Genomic DNA, 16,750 nt, shown 5'->3' on the forward strand with positions numbered 1-16,750 from the left:
GTGATGCAACTACATACTGTCCACAAGAGATTCACTGTAGATGCAAAGACACAAATAGATTGAAAGTGAAAGGATGGAAAAAGATATTCCATGAAAAAAGTAACCAAAAGAGAGCAGGGGTGGCTATATGAATATCAGACAAAATAGACATTAAATGAAAAAAGGTTACAGAAGACAAAGAAGAACATTATATATTAATAAAAGATTCAAGGTAGTAATAATATATAATAATTATAAACATTTACAAACTTAATGGAAGACCATAAAAATATATGAAGCAAAAAATCACAGAATTAAAGGGAGAAACAGACACTATTGAAGGGGAATGTTGTCTCAATTATGAATAGAACTAGCAGACAGAAGGTAAGGAAATAGATTAATAATAATAATAATACTAAACCAACTAGATCTAATAGACATAGGACACTCTACCCAACAATAACAGCATACACATTCTTCTCGAGTGCACATGGAACATTTTCCTGGATAGATATATTAGATCACAAGTCTCAGTAGATTTAAAAAGCTAAATATCATACAAGGTATCATCTCGGACCATGATAGGATGAAGTTATAAATCAACAACAAAAGCAAAACTGGAAAATTCACAAATTTGTGGAAATTAAACAACATACTCAGAAACAACAAATTGATCAGCAAAGAAATGACAAGGAAAATTAGAAAATACTAAGATGAATGAAAATGAAAACACAAAGTACCAAAATTTATGGGATGCAGCAAAAGTAGTGCTAAAGAGGAAGTTTATAGCTGTAAATGTTACTGAGCCCAAAAGGAGTCTTGCCTAGATCTACTTGCTTACTGAACAGAAAGTCAATTGCTGAGACAATGAGGATTGCTGAGGAAAGAAGAAAGAAAATTTTAATACAAAAGATGTCAGTTGAGAGAATGGGGAAGCAGCCCGTAAATGCATCTCCCTGACTACCAGAGAATGTGGGCTTTTTAACAAGGGGTTACATGCACTGGGGCAGGTTGCTTTGAAATTACTGAGGGGCTGTGTGCATTGGGGCAGGTTGGTGAGGGATGGTGAGTCTTGGTGTCAGGAAGAAACCACCGCAACCCCAGGGGCCTTGGGAATCTCAACTCCTTTGCTTTGCAGAAATTCCATCATTTCTGGGAAACAACTAAAAAAGGTCAAGTAGTTAGTTAAAAGTTACAAAGTTCTGGTCATCAAGCCCTACTAACCTGAGAATCTAAAACATGAGAGGAAGAGGATTATAAAAAACACACAGAGGTCAGTGAAATTTGTTCATAGGGCTGGTTACATAAATACATTAAAAAAACAGGAAAATCTCCAATCAACAACCTAACTTTACAACTTAAGGAACTGGAAAAGAAGAAAAAACTAAGCCCAAAGTTAGCAGAAGGAAGGAAATAATAAAGATTAAAGCCAATATAAATGAAATAGAGAGTAGTAAGAAACAGAGAAAATCAATAAAACCAAAAGTTGGTTCTTTGAAAATATCAAGAAAGTTGACAAACCTTTAGCTAGATGGGCTAATAAAAAAAAAGAGAAGACTCAAATTACTAAATCAGAAATGAACGTGGGCATATTTATATCCATTTCTACAGAAATAAAAATTATAAGAGAGCACTATGAACAACTAACTAGAACTAACTAGGAACTAACTATGAACTAAAAAATTGTTAACCTAGATGAAATGGACAAATTCCTAGAAACACAAAACCTACTAAGATTAACTCACAAAGAAATAGGGTACTTGAATAGACTTACAACTAGTAGGCAGATTAAATCAATAACCAAAAATCTCCAAAGAAAAGCCTTGTCTCATAGCTTTACTGGTAAATGCTACCAAACATTTAAAGAAGAACTAATACCAATTTTCTCAAAATTTTCCAAAAACTTAAAGAGAAGAATCACGTTGTACTCAATTTTTTTTTTTAAATGAAAGAGGAAGGAACACATCCTAATTCATTCTACGTGCCAGTAGTACGCCGATACCAAGGCCAGGCAAAGATCTTACATTTAGGTCTTTGATCTGCTTTGAGTAAATTTTTGCTTATGGTGTTAACTAAGGGTCCAAAGTCATTCTTTGCCTGGCCGGGGCAGCAGGGCAATGCTGGCCACAAAGAATGTATGGGGCAGAGTCCCACCTTTTTGGTTTTTCTAATAAATTCATTCTTGTAGCAACAAAACAAAAAAGCAACAAAACCAAGAGACGACAGCCAGGAGGCCGCAGGCCAGAGCGCGCCCGCCGCCCCCCGCCGGCCCCCGCGCCCCCCGCCGCCCCCCGCGCCCCCCGCCGCCCCCCGCGCCCCCCGCCGCCCCCCGCGCCCCCCGCCGCCCCCCGCGCCCCCCGCGCCCCCCGCCAGCCCTGCAGGCCCCTTCCGGAGCTCGCTGCGCAGGCGCGCGGCGGCGGCGGCGGCGGGGCGGGCGCGCAGCACTTCCGGCCCGAGCCGCCCGTCGCCCCTGCGCACTCTCGGCGCAGCCGCGCTGTGCGACCAGCGATCTGATTGGTCCGCGCGGGAGGGCGCGCGGCGCCAAACTCGCTTCCCGTCAGCCCCCGCCGTCTGTCGCGCGGGCGCGCGCACGTTCGCGTGTCCGGACCCCGGCTGCTGCGTCCCGTCGCCATTCGGAAGGCCGCCGCGTCGCAGGGCTCCGCGGACCCGCCCGCGACCCCGAGCCGGGCCTCCCCGCCGTCCTTCGCCCACCTTGACGCCGTCGCGGCCGGGACGGTGAGGAGCGGGAGGGGCCGGGGAGGGGCGTGGTCGGCGCCGCGGACGCGGGCGGGTGTCGGCCGCCGACCCGGCCGGGCTCGGTTGGTCCCGGGAGCAGGCCGTGGGCTCGGGGACACGGGGGCCCGCGCCGGCCGCTGGCGTGCCACCCGCGCGGCCGAAGGGCCGGCTCCCGGAGGCGGGCGGCGGCGGGGCGGGAGGCGCGGGAGGGCCCCTTTGTGCTGGCGAGTCGCGGCGGCCGGTGTCTGTCAGCCGCGGCGGAGGCGCGGGACATGCCGTTTAAAAGCCCACCGGGAAGTTGGGACGGCCCGCCTCGGAGGGCGTTCTTTCTGTTTCGGGCCCCGATGCGGTTTCGCTGGTCTGCGTCGCCTTCTGCCATTAGTACGGTTTAAAAACACGGCAGGCGGCCCACAGGGTGGGCGAAAACATTTGTAAGTCTGAAGTCCGATAACGGGTTAAATCTGCACTGTTGAAGGAGGTGCAACTCAACAACGAAAAGCAGCCCAATTAAAAAATGGGCAAAGGATTTGAATAGGTTCTTCTCTAAAGAAGGCACACAAACGGTCACTAAGTGCGCGACAAGATGCTGAGCATCACTAGCCATGAGGAAAATGCAAACGAACACCGCGGTGAGACACCCCTGACGCCCAGTAGGGTGGCCGCTAACCGAGAATTGGACATAGTGTCGGCGTGTGGAGAAGTTAGGGCTCTGCCGCGTCGCTGGTGGGAAGGCAGAGCGGACACCAGGTCAGGTCGGAGGGTGCTCGCCGTGCGGACGCCAGGTCGGTGGGTGCTCGCCGTGCGGACGCCAGGTCGGTGGGTGCTCGCCGTGCGGACGCCAGGTCGGAGGGTGCTCGCCGTGCGGACGCCAGGTCGGAGGGTGCTCGCCGTGCGGACGCCAGGTCGGTGGGTGCTCGCCGTGCGGACGCCAGGTCGGTGGGTGCTCGCCGTGCGGACGCCAGGTCGGTGGGTGCTCGCCGTGCGGACGCCAGGTCGGTGGGTGCTCGCCGTGCGGACGCCAGGTCGGTGGGTGCTCGCCGCCCTCGGCGCCGCGGACACCAGGTCGGTGGGTGCTCGCCGTGCGGACGCCAGGTCGGTGGGTGCTCGGCGCCCTGGGAGCCGCGGACACCAGGTCGGAGGGTGCTCGCCGCCCTCGGCGCCGCGGACACCAGGTCAGGTCGGTGGGTGCTCGCCGCCCTCGGAGCTGCGCCCCGGATCCCAGACTCGCTCGCAGATGCCCGTGGCAGCGTTATTCACAGTTCACACATCTGACAGGAGACGAATGGAAGACAAGTTGTGGTACACACATAGGGCGGAATATTACTCGTCCTTAAAAAGGAATGAAATTCTTACACCCGCTACAACATAGATGAACCGTGAAAACATCATATCAAGTGAAATCAGACACAAAAGGACAAATACCGAATGACCTCACTCAGACACCGAAAGTAGAATAGAGATTACCAGCCGGTGGCAGAGTGGAATGGGTACAGAGTTTCTGTTTGGGGTGATGAAAAGTTCTAGAACTTGGTAGTGGTAATGGTTACGTGACATTTTTAATGTACTTACAATGTCACTAAATGGTGCTTTTAAAAATGGCTAAGTGGACTAGCCTGAGCAAGACCCCGTCTTTTTATAGAGACCCTGTCTCTATAAAAAAATAGAAAAAAAATTAGCCAAGTTGGGGAGGCCAAGGCAGGAGGATCACTTGAGCTTAGGAGTTTGAGGTTGCAGTGAGCTATGATGAGGCCACTGCATCCTAGCCTGGGTGACAAAGTGAGACTCTTTGCCTCAGAAAAAAACAAAATATGGAAAGGCAAAACCACTGTCAAGAATTAGTAGTGGTTGTGAGGAGCCTGGGGAAATTTGGGGGGCAGTAAAATTATCCTTTACCACACTGTAATGGTGGATACGTGACATGCATTGTGAAAACCCATAAAACTACAACCTGAAGAATGAATCCTCATGTCAACTATGGAGTTAATAATAAATGAATATCAGTTCATCATTTGTAACAGATATCGCACACTAATGCAAGATGTTAAGACAGGCTGAGTATAGTTTATCCGAAATGCTTTGGACCAAAAGTATCTTGGATTTTGAATTTTTTTCAGATTTTGAAATATGTGCTTTATAGTTACTGGTTGAGCATCCCTAATCTGAAAAACCAAAATGCTCCAGTGAAAGTCATGTCAGCACTGGAAAAGTTTCAGATTTTGGAGCATTTCGGATTTTGGATTTTTGGATTAGGGTTGCTCAATCTGCAATAGGAGAAATTCTTGGAGAGGGTGGAAGGAGATATATAGGAATTCTTGTATACTGTCTGTTCAATTTTTCTTTAAAACTACTCAAAAATATGTGTATTTTTAGAAAAATCAGCTAAAGTGAAAAACAATGCTAGTGTGTATATAGACTAATAGAACCGATTTAGCTTTAAACATGCTCTATGTATTGAATTTTAATCTAAAAATCTGTACATCAAATGTATTTTAAAAGACAATCAATGGTGTTAGACTTCAAGGAACAAAATTGAATGGGAAATGGAAAATAGGTGTGATAAACCACATAACATAGCGTTTGAGTTGGAGCATACTGGGTGATGGGCTGGCAGAGCACCAGTGGTCAGAACTTAAAGTTTTTAGAGAAGACATGCAGTCTGTAGAAGCAAAAAGTAGAATGAGAAATTTTTATTAATCTGAACAATTTAGAGTTACTTTTATAGTTAGGGTAGGAGCTCTGAAATTTAGGAAACAAGTTTGCTAGAATCTTAGAAGCTGAAAGGTATCTCAGCTGTCTAGGTTCTGTGTAGCTGAAATCTGGAACTCAATTCTGTAAGATCCCTGCAGATCATGCAGCTACTGTGGGAAAGAGAGCACTGTATTACACAGAGACCCAGAGTCAGGAAAATGTGGTCTTCTGTTGCTTCTTCCAACTTCGTTGTTGTTGTGTTCTTTGACAAGTCAGGTCTCTCCCTCTGCATCAGTTTTTCAGTTGTAAAGTGAAGATGTTTGATTCAAATCCTCTGAGGATCCTTCTAGTCCTGTACTGATTGATTATCAGCTTCTATTCGTGGCTTGTTCCTACCTGACGAAGTGTCTTGTTCAAGTTCATGATGGAGCAGGTTATAAAACTGTGGGAGCTGAAATCAGTTTTGCTGCTGGCTTCCGCTTGTTGCTTCTTGGACAGCTTCCATATAATCCTTAATTCTTCCCCTTGTGAAGTTAAATGTATTCATAAATGGCATGTTTTTAAAGGCTGCCTGCCATCATGCTTGCTTGCTTTTGTATATTCTCTGGTTGGCTAGGGACTCTAACCTTCCTGCCCAGAGCTGGACTAGTGATCACTGGGTTACTCTGCCCAGTGTGGAGTATGGGATCCAGTTCTCTGTAGTCCTGTGTTTATCCAAGTAGTGTGTGGGTTCTAAATGTTTCAGTTTCACTTGTTGATTTCAAGTTACTATACAGACTTTTAAAGATCTCGCTAAATTCCACTGTATTAGTTTACTCATATTTAGAAAGAACCTGGGCAGATAGGCAGAACTTTTTCTGTCATTAGAAGCTGATCATTTGCTTGATCTTTGACAAACTGCTTAATGTCAAGCTTGAGTTTCTTCAACTATAAATTGAAGTTTTAAAGTAGATCGTCCTTGAGGTCTTCTCATGCCCCCAAATCCTATGACTCTGAGAAAGGTGGTAGCTCAGGTTCCCTGGTTTTAAAATCCTGTGAATGTCAGGTTGTCTCCAGTCTTCATGAGAGAGTGTTAGCATTGATGGATACTCTCTGCGCACATACTGTGCCAGGGCCGTGCAGGGGTTACAGGCGTGAAGAAATGGATGGCCTCTCCTCTCTGAGAGCACATAGCCTGTTGTGGAGTCAGGCTGTGGTGCCAGACGGGCGACTGCTAAACCAGAAGGGTGTACACAGCTGGGGGTCCAAGGGAGAACGGGAGGGAGCAGGGAGTTGGCCAGTACAGTTGACCCTTGAACAACGCAAGTTTGAACTTTGCGGGTCCACCCAAGGGTGGAAAATCCATCATTCACAAGTCTTGAGACCTGCATCTACGGAGGCCGACGCTGTGTATTCAGATTCCACAGGACAGACCGTGGGGCTTGAGTATGCCCAGACTTTGGTGTCCTTGGGTGGTCCTGGAGCCAACCCTGCATGTACCCAAGGACGACTGTACTTAGAAAGATGTCCTGCCTGAAGGATGGAGTTTGCCTGGTGGCTGCGTGGTGAGACAGGTAGCATAAAGCAGAGAAAATATCTTGTGCAAAGACCCAGAAGCTTGAAGAATCAGGGAATTACATGTGGGTCAGTGTTTTGAGAACGCGGTCTGGTTGTGGGCCAGACTCTGAGAGCTTTATGTGCCATTTTCTAATTTATGCTGTATGTATTTTGAGGAATTGTGAGCAGGCAAGTCGAATTAGGCTTTTACATTTGGAAGATGACATTGGTAGCAGTGTGACAAAGGGGTTGGAAGGAAGGGAAATCGGCAAGGAGATCAGATGTCAGAACTGAAGCAGCGACGAGGTGTGGGGAATAGAGGTGGGGTAGGTAAGTGTGCTGAAGCTTATCGGAAGTGCATTGTGAGCTGTCGTCTAGCTTGTGCATGGCCAGTTTATCCCATTCTGCTCTTGTCAGCAAACTTGCCCAGGCCATGGTGCTTCTCTGTGACATGCATGCGGGAAGAGCAGAGGCCAGAGCAGTCGCTGAAGCGGGTCTCTCCATGCCTCCTCAGTGTCAGGACACCACCGTCCCCTCCCTCCCATAGTCCTTTTTTTTGCACCTTGGTCCTGTTGATTGTGTCATTTCTTTGGCCATTGCATGTTAATTTGCTACTCTGCTGTGTAACATTGATAATTGACAGAAGTCAGCTGTTGTTACAGTCGGTAGTCACACCAGTAGTCTTCTCAGTGCTCGTCAGAGAAGTAAAAATGTAGGTTAGTGTCCCGAGACGGTGTGAGCTGGGGTTGGTTATGTACATGGGCGTGATTCTGTATGGATTATTAGAGGGAGGTTAGACAGGGATGGTATCAGGGCTGGTATCTGTTGCAGTCTTTGGTGTCATTTCATTAAAGTGAGCATCCAGGCTTTCATTGGAACCCTCTCACCGTTGGAGGGGTGGGATGGTGAGAGAAATACACAGAATTCTATTATGGGGCACAAATTATCAGAGGTGTAGTTTTGTGTATCTTCCCTTTGTTTTTTTCAGGTTCAACTTCTCATGTTTGTTGTTCTTCGTATGCTGTAGGCTGTTTTCTGTGCCTTCGTCAAAAAGCCATGTAGACTGCCTGCCTGCCCTTTGAAGACCTCTTCTAAGGTGTTTAGTAAGACAACCGGTAAGTCTAGTAGGGAAAGCATGTTCTTTGTTTCTTCCCCACTTTAAAAGCATTAGTCCTCAACTTACAAAGTGTTATTCCACTAGCATTTCTTTGCAGGTACTTTTTTTTTTTTGAGACAGAGTCTCGCTCTATTGCCCAGGCTAGAGTGAGTGCCGTGGCGTCAGCCTAGCTCACAGCAACCTCAAACTCCTGGGCTCAAGCGATCCTACTGCCTCAGCCTCCCGAGTAGCCGGGACTACAGGCATGCGCCACCATGCCCGGCTAATTGTTTTCTATATAGTTTTAGTTGTCCATCTAATTTCTTTCTGTTTTTTTTTTTTTTTTTAGTAGAGACGGGGTCTCGCTCTTGCTCAGGCTGGTCTCGAACTCCTGAGCTCAAACCATCCGCCCCCCCTTGGCCTCCCAGAGTGCTAGGATTATAGGCGTGAGTCACCGTGCCAGGCCTGTTTGCATGTACTTTTTGTGTGCTTTTAATATTTCTCATTTTCTGATCTTAGGAGAATATGGTGAGAACATTTTTGAAAAATGCCTGGAGTTCTTGAAGAAAAACTCTCTGTAAAAGCATACATGCCTATATATAGTAACATCAGTGTGTGCTAGATGTACATATTTGTGAGAGATTTGGTATATGAGAAGTAAATTCTGTAGCATTCTTTTTAGATTTTTTTTTTTTTTTTTTTTAAGTATGAGATTGGCCTGAAGAATTGGTGGTAGGTAGAGGACAGTGGGAGGGGTAGGGAATGATACATACCCCGAATGCCTGAGCTCTTAATCTCTGTTCTAATGCCTATCCAATATATAACGGGGCCTCTTTAGTATGAGCTTGGCTATTTATTGCCACCTGTGGCCTGATGGGCTTATTGAAACACATTTTCCATTTTCCTTTAAAGTCTTCTAGTGTTACTGAATATTGGGCTCTGAGGTGGATGGTTGATGCATTATTTCTGCATGTATTCTTCATTATGTTTGTAAGTTAAAGATTGTTTTTAGAGATTTTTCTTCAGTACTAAAATACTTATTTTTCGTTTGTTATAGTCCTTGCAGCCCTAAAAACAGTATTTTAAAAGACAAGATAACTACTGGGTAACTCAGGAGTTAATACTTTCTGAAGAAAAAGCATTTGTTTATTCAACTGTCACCTTTTTAAGCTTTAGAGCAAAAAAGGGGGGGATGGGGCAAATGATATAACACTTATACAGGTGATAGGAGACGATATTGTCAGTAACAACATCTTTAAAAACAAGTTGACAAAATTAGAAATGTTATTAAATTTTTTAAATTAATGTTTTTGTAATTAATAAAGGGAGATTGTTTAAGTGTATTTCTGATCTATGCTATTCTTTGAGGAAATATCGTTACTCAAGTTCTTACTGTTAGCACAGAGCACATTGCATGCTCTCAGAAGTGGTTGGTACTTTAGGTAAATGGAGTGTAATTTAACGAGAATTTGCGATCCACTTGGTGAGTAAATTCAATATGTATATTAGTTACCGAATCTGTTTTATCATCTGTTGGATCTCAGGCTGAGAATAGCATGCCTGAAATGTGAGATGGAGGAGGGGGAAGTTGGTGGGAAATAGAATGGAAATGTTGAAGAATAGCAGAGAGTCCAGAGTAGAGTCCATGTGTGTGAAATTTAGACTGTGCTAAAGAGAACATTTCCCAGCCGTGAAGAAAAGGGTTGTGGAGTCAGTGTTGTTGAGACAACTGATTTGGGGTGGAAAAAATAGGCTGGATTCCTACCTCACTCTTACTACCTGGATTAAAGGTACAAATGTTAAAAAAAGAATGAAATTATCGGCCGGGCGCGGTGGCTCACGCCTGTAATCCTAGCCCTCTGGGAGGCCGAGGCGAGTGGATCACTCGAGGTCAGGAGTTCGAGACCAGCCTGAGCAAGAGCGAGACCCCCTCTCTACTAAAAATATAAAGAAATTATCTGGCCAACTTAAAATATATATAGAAAAAATAAGCCAGTCATGGTGGCTCATGCCTGTAGTCCCCACTACTCGGGAGGCTGAGGCAGTAGGATCGCTTGAGCCCAGGAGTTTGAGGTTGCTGTGAGCTAGGCTGACACCACGGCACTCACTCTAGCCTGGGCAACAGAGTGAGACTCTGTCTCAAAAAAAAAAAAAAAAAAAAAAAATGAAATTATCAAAATCAGGAAAAACTGCTAAGTGATTAAAAAAATAATGAAGTGGGAAAGCATGATTTAAAACCTGGAGTCATAAGGGAAAACAGTCTTAAGGTTTTAATTTTTATGTAAACCAATTGAATGTGGTTTAAAACAAAAAAACACACCCCCGCCAAAAGGAGCTACCATGAACAAAGCTGAGACAAATGATAAACTGGGAAAATATTTTCAATAAAAGGGCTGATTTGTTTTATATACAAAGACTATTTACAAATCATTAATAAAAATGGATAAAGAAAATGAACCAGCACTTCATAGGAAAAGAGGCACATGGCTAATAAGGGAACGTATTCAGTCTTTCTCATTAAAAAAAAGCATATTAAAACAATAGTGAGATATAGCGTCTTTCACCCAGGTAGTAGCAAGCATTAGGAGTTTAGTTATACTCAGTGTTGGTGAGGGAGTTAGGGAATTGTCCCTTATGTTTATACTGTTGGTGTGTAGTAGTACTACAGCTTCTTGAGAATTTGGTAAAATGTGTCTGTGTTAAATGCCAGTGGCCTTTGAGCCAGGTAATCCACTTCCAGGAGTTTTTCCCTGCAGAAATACCCCCACCAGCAAAGATGGGTATAAGGAAATGTAGTGCTTACTCCTTATGTAAAAATGTCCCAGGTAAATTTTTAAATGAGAGCAAGTGCCAAGTATTATGTTTAATATCCCATTTGTGTGAAATGTGTGTGTGGATTTGTATATGCCTAGAACATTTCTTCAGTGACAGATAAGTACAGTGGCTACCCCTGGGGACTGATACTATGTGAGTATCTGGTACTGTGTGAATGAGTGTATTTTTAACTATGAGCTTCTGTTACTTTTACCATAAGAAGACTGGCTTAAAATTTTAAAAATCATCTTTTCTGGCAACTAAGTTCCAGCTTCGAGTGTCCTCTCTGAATTGCCCTTTGCTGGGTCTGTTCTTTCACATCACCCAGGATCTGTGCCGGAGTATCTGACTCAGAGAGGCCTTTCCTGATAGCTTCTCTGTGTGGCTCTTCATACTCTTGCCTCCACAACCCATACAAACACCACATCGCAGGGCATTGCTTTAAACCTAAGTGCTTAGAACAGACAGGACACAAAACTATTTATTAAATGAATGAATAAAATAGTTTATATTGGGATGGATAAAACATTACTAGATATATTGGCATAAAGTCAAGCCAGCATCATGTTAAGAAAAAAAGCCATCTTTTCAGAGCTGGATTTAGTTTACCAACCAGTTTCTCAGAAGTGTTTAAAGTTTCTTGCTCTACCTTCTATAGCTGAGATTTAATTTTGATATTTACTCATCTTTGTGTGCTGATTGATGACTTGTGGATTCAGGGTTTGAGAATCAAAATATAAAGCACGTACGAGAGATGATTCTAGAATCAACCTTCAGCCACCAATAGTCCTATAACCTGGACCAGAGAAGTTGCTTCACTTCTCTGGACCTCAGTTCCTTCATCTGCAAATGAAAATAATACTCGAATCATAGTACCAAGATGATGTATATAAAACTCTTAGCAGTGCACCTGGGACTCAGTTAAAAATTAGTTCCATATCGTCGTTCTCTTCACAACCTTTATAAATAAGAGACATTTTCTAATAAGACACACCATTCTAGACTTAAAAGTTGCAGAATAGAGTGACAGCATTTTATTAAAAATTGTTTAATGAAAATAATTTATTTCTACTTCATTGCAGCAATATTGAAAGTTTTAAAGACTGTAAGCGTGTGTGTTGTCGTAGGAAGAATGGACGTATTCCAGGAGCTTCGCAAACCATCAGCACGTCTGGAGTGCGACCACTGTGGTTTCAGAGGCACAGATTATGAAAATGTGCAAATCCACATGGGCACCATCCACCCGGAATTCTGTGATGAAATGGATGCAGGTGGGTTAGGTAAAATGATATTTTACCAGAAAAGTGCAAAGTTATTTCACTGCCACAAATGCTTCTTCACCAGCAAGATGTACTCTAATGTGTATTACCACATCACGTCCAAACACTCATCCACAGACAGACGGAGTGACAAACCGAAACATCAGTTGAACAAAGAAGCAGATGCTGTGAAAAGCCCCCCTTTTCCTGAACACCAGAAAATGCCCTCTAGTTCAGCGGAACTCCTGAAACCTGTGCCTACCCTTTCCATAGAAACACAGAAACTTGGCCCAGTTTTGTCTCCAGAATCACCAAAACCTACTTCTCTTAGTCCACTGGAGCCTCAGAAACCTGGCCCTGTTGTTTCTCCTGAGCTACAGACACCTCCTCTTCCTTCTCCTGAGCTTTCAAAACCTGCCCCTGTTTCTTCTCCTGAACTTCCAAAACCAGTCCCTGTTTCTGAATTGCAGAAGGCTGTCCCTGTTCCTTCTCCAGAACCACAGAAACTTGCCCCTGTATCTCCTGAGCCAGTAAAAGCTACTCTTAGTAATCCCAAGTCCCAGAAACACTCTCATTTTCCAGAAACATTGGGGCCACCTTCAGCCTCATCTCCAGAGTCACCAGTTCTAGCTGCTTCTCCTGAACCTTGGGGGCCATCCCCAACCGCATCTCCAGAATCTCGAAAGTCAGCCCGGACTACCTCCCCTGAGCCAAGGAAGCCATCCCCATCAGAGTCTCCTGAACCTTGGAAGCCATTCCCTGCTGTGTCCCCAGAGCCCAGGAGACCAGCCCCAGCGGTGTCACCAGGTTCTTGGAAGCCAGGGCCACCTGGGTCCCCTCGGCCTTGGAAGTCCAGTCCTGCAGCATCATCAGGACCTTGGAAGCCAGCTAAACCTGCTCCATCGGTGTCTCCTGGGCCTTGGAAACCAATTCCTTCTGTATCCCCTGGACCTTGGAAACCCACTCCATCTGTGTCCCCTGCATCCTGGAAGTCTTCGTCAGTCTCACCTGGCTCCTGGAAATCTCCTCCCGCATCTCCTGAGTCTTGGAAGTCTGGCCCACCAGAACTGCGAAAGACAGCACCCACATTGTCACCTGAACATTGGAAGGCAGTTCCCCCAGTGTCTCCTGAGCTTCGCAAACCAGGCCCACCACTGTCCCCAGAGATCCGTAGTCCAGCAGGCTCTCCAGAGCTCAGGAAACCCTCAGGGTCACCAGACCTTTGGAAGCTTTCTCCTGATCAGCGGAAAACTTCTCCTGCTTCACTTGATTTTCCTGAGTCCCAGAAAAGTTCCCGTGGTGGTTCTCCAGATCTCTGGAAGTCTTCCTTTTTTATTGAACCTCAGAAACCTACTGTCTTCCCTGAGACCCGAAAACCAGGTCCTTCTGGGCTGTCAGAGTCCCCTAAAGCGGCCTCAGATATCTGGAAGCCGGTTCTTTCTATCGATACTGAACCTAGAAAACCCGCTCTGTTTCCTGAGCCTACCAAAACAGCTCCTCCTGCTTCTCCCGAACCACGAAAACGTGCTCTTTTTCCAGAGCCCCGGAAGCACACGCTTTTCCCTGAACTTCCCAAATCTGCCATATTCTCAGAATCTCAGAAGGCAGTTGAGCTTGGTGATGAACTACAAATAGACGCTGTAGATGATCAAAAGTGTGATATTTTGGTTCAGGAAGAGCTAGGTACACCTAAGAAACTCTTAGAAGACACTTTATTTCCTTCCTCAAAGAAACTCAAGAAAGACAACCAAGAGAACTCGGATGCTGAGCTTAGTAGTAGTGAGTATATAAAAACAGATTTGGATGCAGTAGATATTAAAGGTCAAGAATCAAGCAGTGATCAAGAGCAAGTTGATGTCGAATCCATTGATTTTAGCAAAGAGAACAAAGTGGACGTGACTAGTCCAGAGCAGTTCAAAAATGTGCTACAATTTACTGAAGAAAAAGAAGCTTTTATCTCTGAAGAGGAGATTGCAAAATACATGAAGCGTGGGAAAGGAAAGTATTATTGCAAAATTTGTTGCTGTCGTGCTATGAAAAAAGGTGCTGTTTTGCATCATTTGGTTAATAAGCATAACGTCCATAGCCCCTACAAGTGCACAATCTGCGGAAAGGCTTTCCTCTTGGAATCTCTCCTTAAAAATCATGTAGCAGCCCATGGGCAAAGTTTACTTAAATGTCCACGTTGTAATTTTGAATCAAATTTCCCAAGGGGCTTTAAGAAACATTTAACGCATTGTCAAAGCCGGCATAACGAGGAGGCAAATAAAAAGCTAATGGAAGCTCTTGAAGCACCACTGGAGGAGCAGCAGATTTGATTTTTAAACACAGTGTGAATATTTGCTATACAAAGTTGTTTGCTGAAACTGTACTTTGAAAGTATAGCTTATTAAATAGCTTAGTTGGGTCAGTAGATGTTGGTGTGTATGATGTACCGTGTTTGTTTCAGTTGTGTTACAAAGAATGAGCATTTGGTTATTTTTCATGGTCTCTCTTTATGTAGCTATCTTGTAAATCAGTAAATTTCTACTGTATATTCCAGATGGATAAAACTTTTTTTAAGTATATTTGAAAAATAATATGAAGGGGTAGGCATTCCATTTAATAATGAAGAGCAAGTTGTACTAAAGACGTCCAGTTGAAATATCCGTATGTGTGAAACTAATTACAGATAATAGAAATTATTGGAATGTGTAAGAATTAGGCATGAAAAATAAATTTGAGAAAAATTTTGTTCCCTTCCTTTAAATGTATTTTTAAATCATAAAAGTTATTTTCTATTTGATCATGTAAAATTAGTTTATAAATCTTAAAACAGTTTTAGGTGTTTATTAGCTGTTACGTCATGGAAAATTGGAGTCTCAGGGTTGCTGATTTTTGCTAATGAGGAAAATTGAGTGAGTCTTTAAAATACTTTGGTTTGCAGCCTTCTCCTGTGGGAGACTAAGGGAAGAGGAGTGTGATTTTAGTTAGGCCTTTCTTGTCATTTGTGGTTTTCAATGGAGTCTTCCATTCTGTATCTTTAAGATCTGGCCGGCCATTCATTTCCCTGCCAGCTCACACTAATAGGTGATCCTTAATTGCCAAATGTGTCAAAGCTTGTTTGTCCTACTCCTGGGGCCTTACATGTCACCTGTTGGGGCTTTAGACCAGCGTGATGAGTAGGAACTGAAAGTCTTCCAGATTCACAGTAGAAAATTTTATAGTTATTTCTGTTTGAGAAATATATCAATTTTATGTTTTTCACAGTTCTGTTACTGTAAATATCTTGTACCTGTTTATGGATTATTTTATTCTAAAATATTTTGTCAAATGTGTATCAATCAAATTAAAAACAGACTTTCATGTCAGCAGCACCTTCATGTGTGTTTCCTTTTGTGTAATTTTCGTTATACAATATCCAAATTCCATTATTTCCTATTTCCACTTATTTTCAACATACTAGTTTTTATAGCTGGAACAGCATTTTCTCTGAGTTCTGTGGTGACGTTAGGGAAACGTGGTGTACTAGGCACTCCAAGTGGAAAATCTCACCCGTGCACATTAGCATGTTAAAGGTGGTTTAATCCCAGCCGTTGAGATCATGCCAGCCTCTTTGTAAAGACATTTAGTGTCACACAGAATTCTGGTGTAGCACCAGAATTGAGATACTATTCCGGGTTCAATTTAGTGGTTCCCAGGCATTTTTGAACAAGAAGGGTTTTTTTGGCATCCCTATGAAAATGCCAGTTGGGAGCACTTGACACCACTGGGTACGGTCTTAGAAACCTCAGGTCTGTGCGGTGAGCACAGGTGGGAAAGCGCCGTGAGGAGCGGCTGCCGTCAGTTCCCGCGGTACCTTGAGAAGGAGCTTTTCTTTCTAGGCCATGATGCCATCGGGTAGGACAGGCATGACATCGTGGATCGATGGCTGTCCTTTCTCATCTGTGCCGACTGGAGTTGTTAGTGGAACAACAAAAGTGCCCGTGTTACCCAGAAGTCCTCCTGAATCCTGCAGTCCGAAATCAGTCCTGTCACAGAGTCTTTTCCTTAGGACTTTACCCTTTTTGGTGCACACCTGTCGGTTCATCCTAGACCTTTGCTTCAGGTGGCAGTATTGGGAAAAGTTGCTCATCGTAGTCTCTAATGGGCATTTGAATTTCTGCAGTATCAGTTGTAACGTCCCCTTTTTCACCTCTGATTTTATTTGTGTCTTCTCTCTTCTTCTTATTTTGTTTATCTTTTTAAAACAACTTTGTTTTGTTGATCTTTTGTATATTTTTTTGTATATTTTTTTGTTTCAATTTCACTTATTTCTGCTCTGATCTTTATGATTTATTTTCTTCTTCTAATTTTGGGTTTGTTTTGCTTTTGTTGTTCTAGTTCTTTGAGATGCAATAGTTACGTTGTTTATTCTACTTTTTTAATGTAGGCACTTACTGCCATAAACTTTCCTCTTATTACTGCTCTTGCTGTATGCCAAAGGTTTCAATATGTTTTGTTTCTCATTTGTTTTGAAAAAATTTTGCATTTTCTTCTTAATCTCTTTATTGACTCACTGGTCATTCAGGAGCATATTGGTTAATTTCCGCATGTTTGTATATTTTCCAATGTTCTATTTGTTATTCTAGTTTTATTCCATTGTGGTCAGAGAAAATGCCTG

General features: G+C 43.7%; 1 protein-coding gene across 2 annotated transcripts; it reads left to right on the forward strand.

Moving 5' to 3' along the window:
- Positions 1-2,630: 2,630 nt before the first annotated feature.
- Positions 2,631-15,356, forward strand: CHAMP1 (chromosome alignment maintaining phosphoprotein 1). Of its 2 annotated transcripts, XM_069467821.1 has the most exons (3): positions 2,631-2,715; positions 7,928-8,054; positions 11,932-15,356. In XM_069467821.1, exon 3 carries the CDS (start codon positions 11,982-11,984, stop codon positions 14,424-14,426), a length of 2,445 nt encoding a protein of 814 aa, XP_069323922.1. In that variant the 5' UTR covers positions 2,631-2,715; positions 7,928-8,054; positions 11,932-11,981; the 3' UTR covers positions 14,427-15,356. The 2 variants fall into 2 exon arrangements, with proteins under 2 accessions (XP_069323922.1, XP_069323924.1); XM_069467823.1 differs by lacking the exon at positions 2,631-2,715 and having other exon boundaries at positions 7,897-8,054.
- The last annotated feature ends 1,394 nt before the right edge of the window (positions 15,357-16,750 follow it).

The sequence above is a fragment of the Eulemur rufifrons genome, chromosome 4 (assembly GCF_041146395.1).
Source record: "Eulemur rufifrons isolate Redbay chromosome 4, OSU_ERuf_1, whole genome shotgun sequence".
Taxonomy (NCBI): domain Eukaryota; kingdom Metazoa; phylum Chordata; class Mammalia; order Primates; family Lemuridae; genus Eulemur; species Eulemur rufifrons.

Coding starts and splice junctions, on each gene's coding strand:
- CHAMP1 (XM_069467821.1), top strand. CDS start 11,982: ATGGACGTATTCCAGGAGCTTCGCAAACCATCAGCACGTCTGGAGTGC.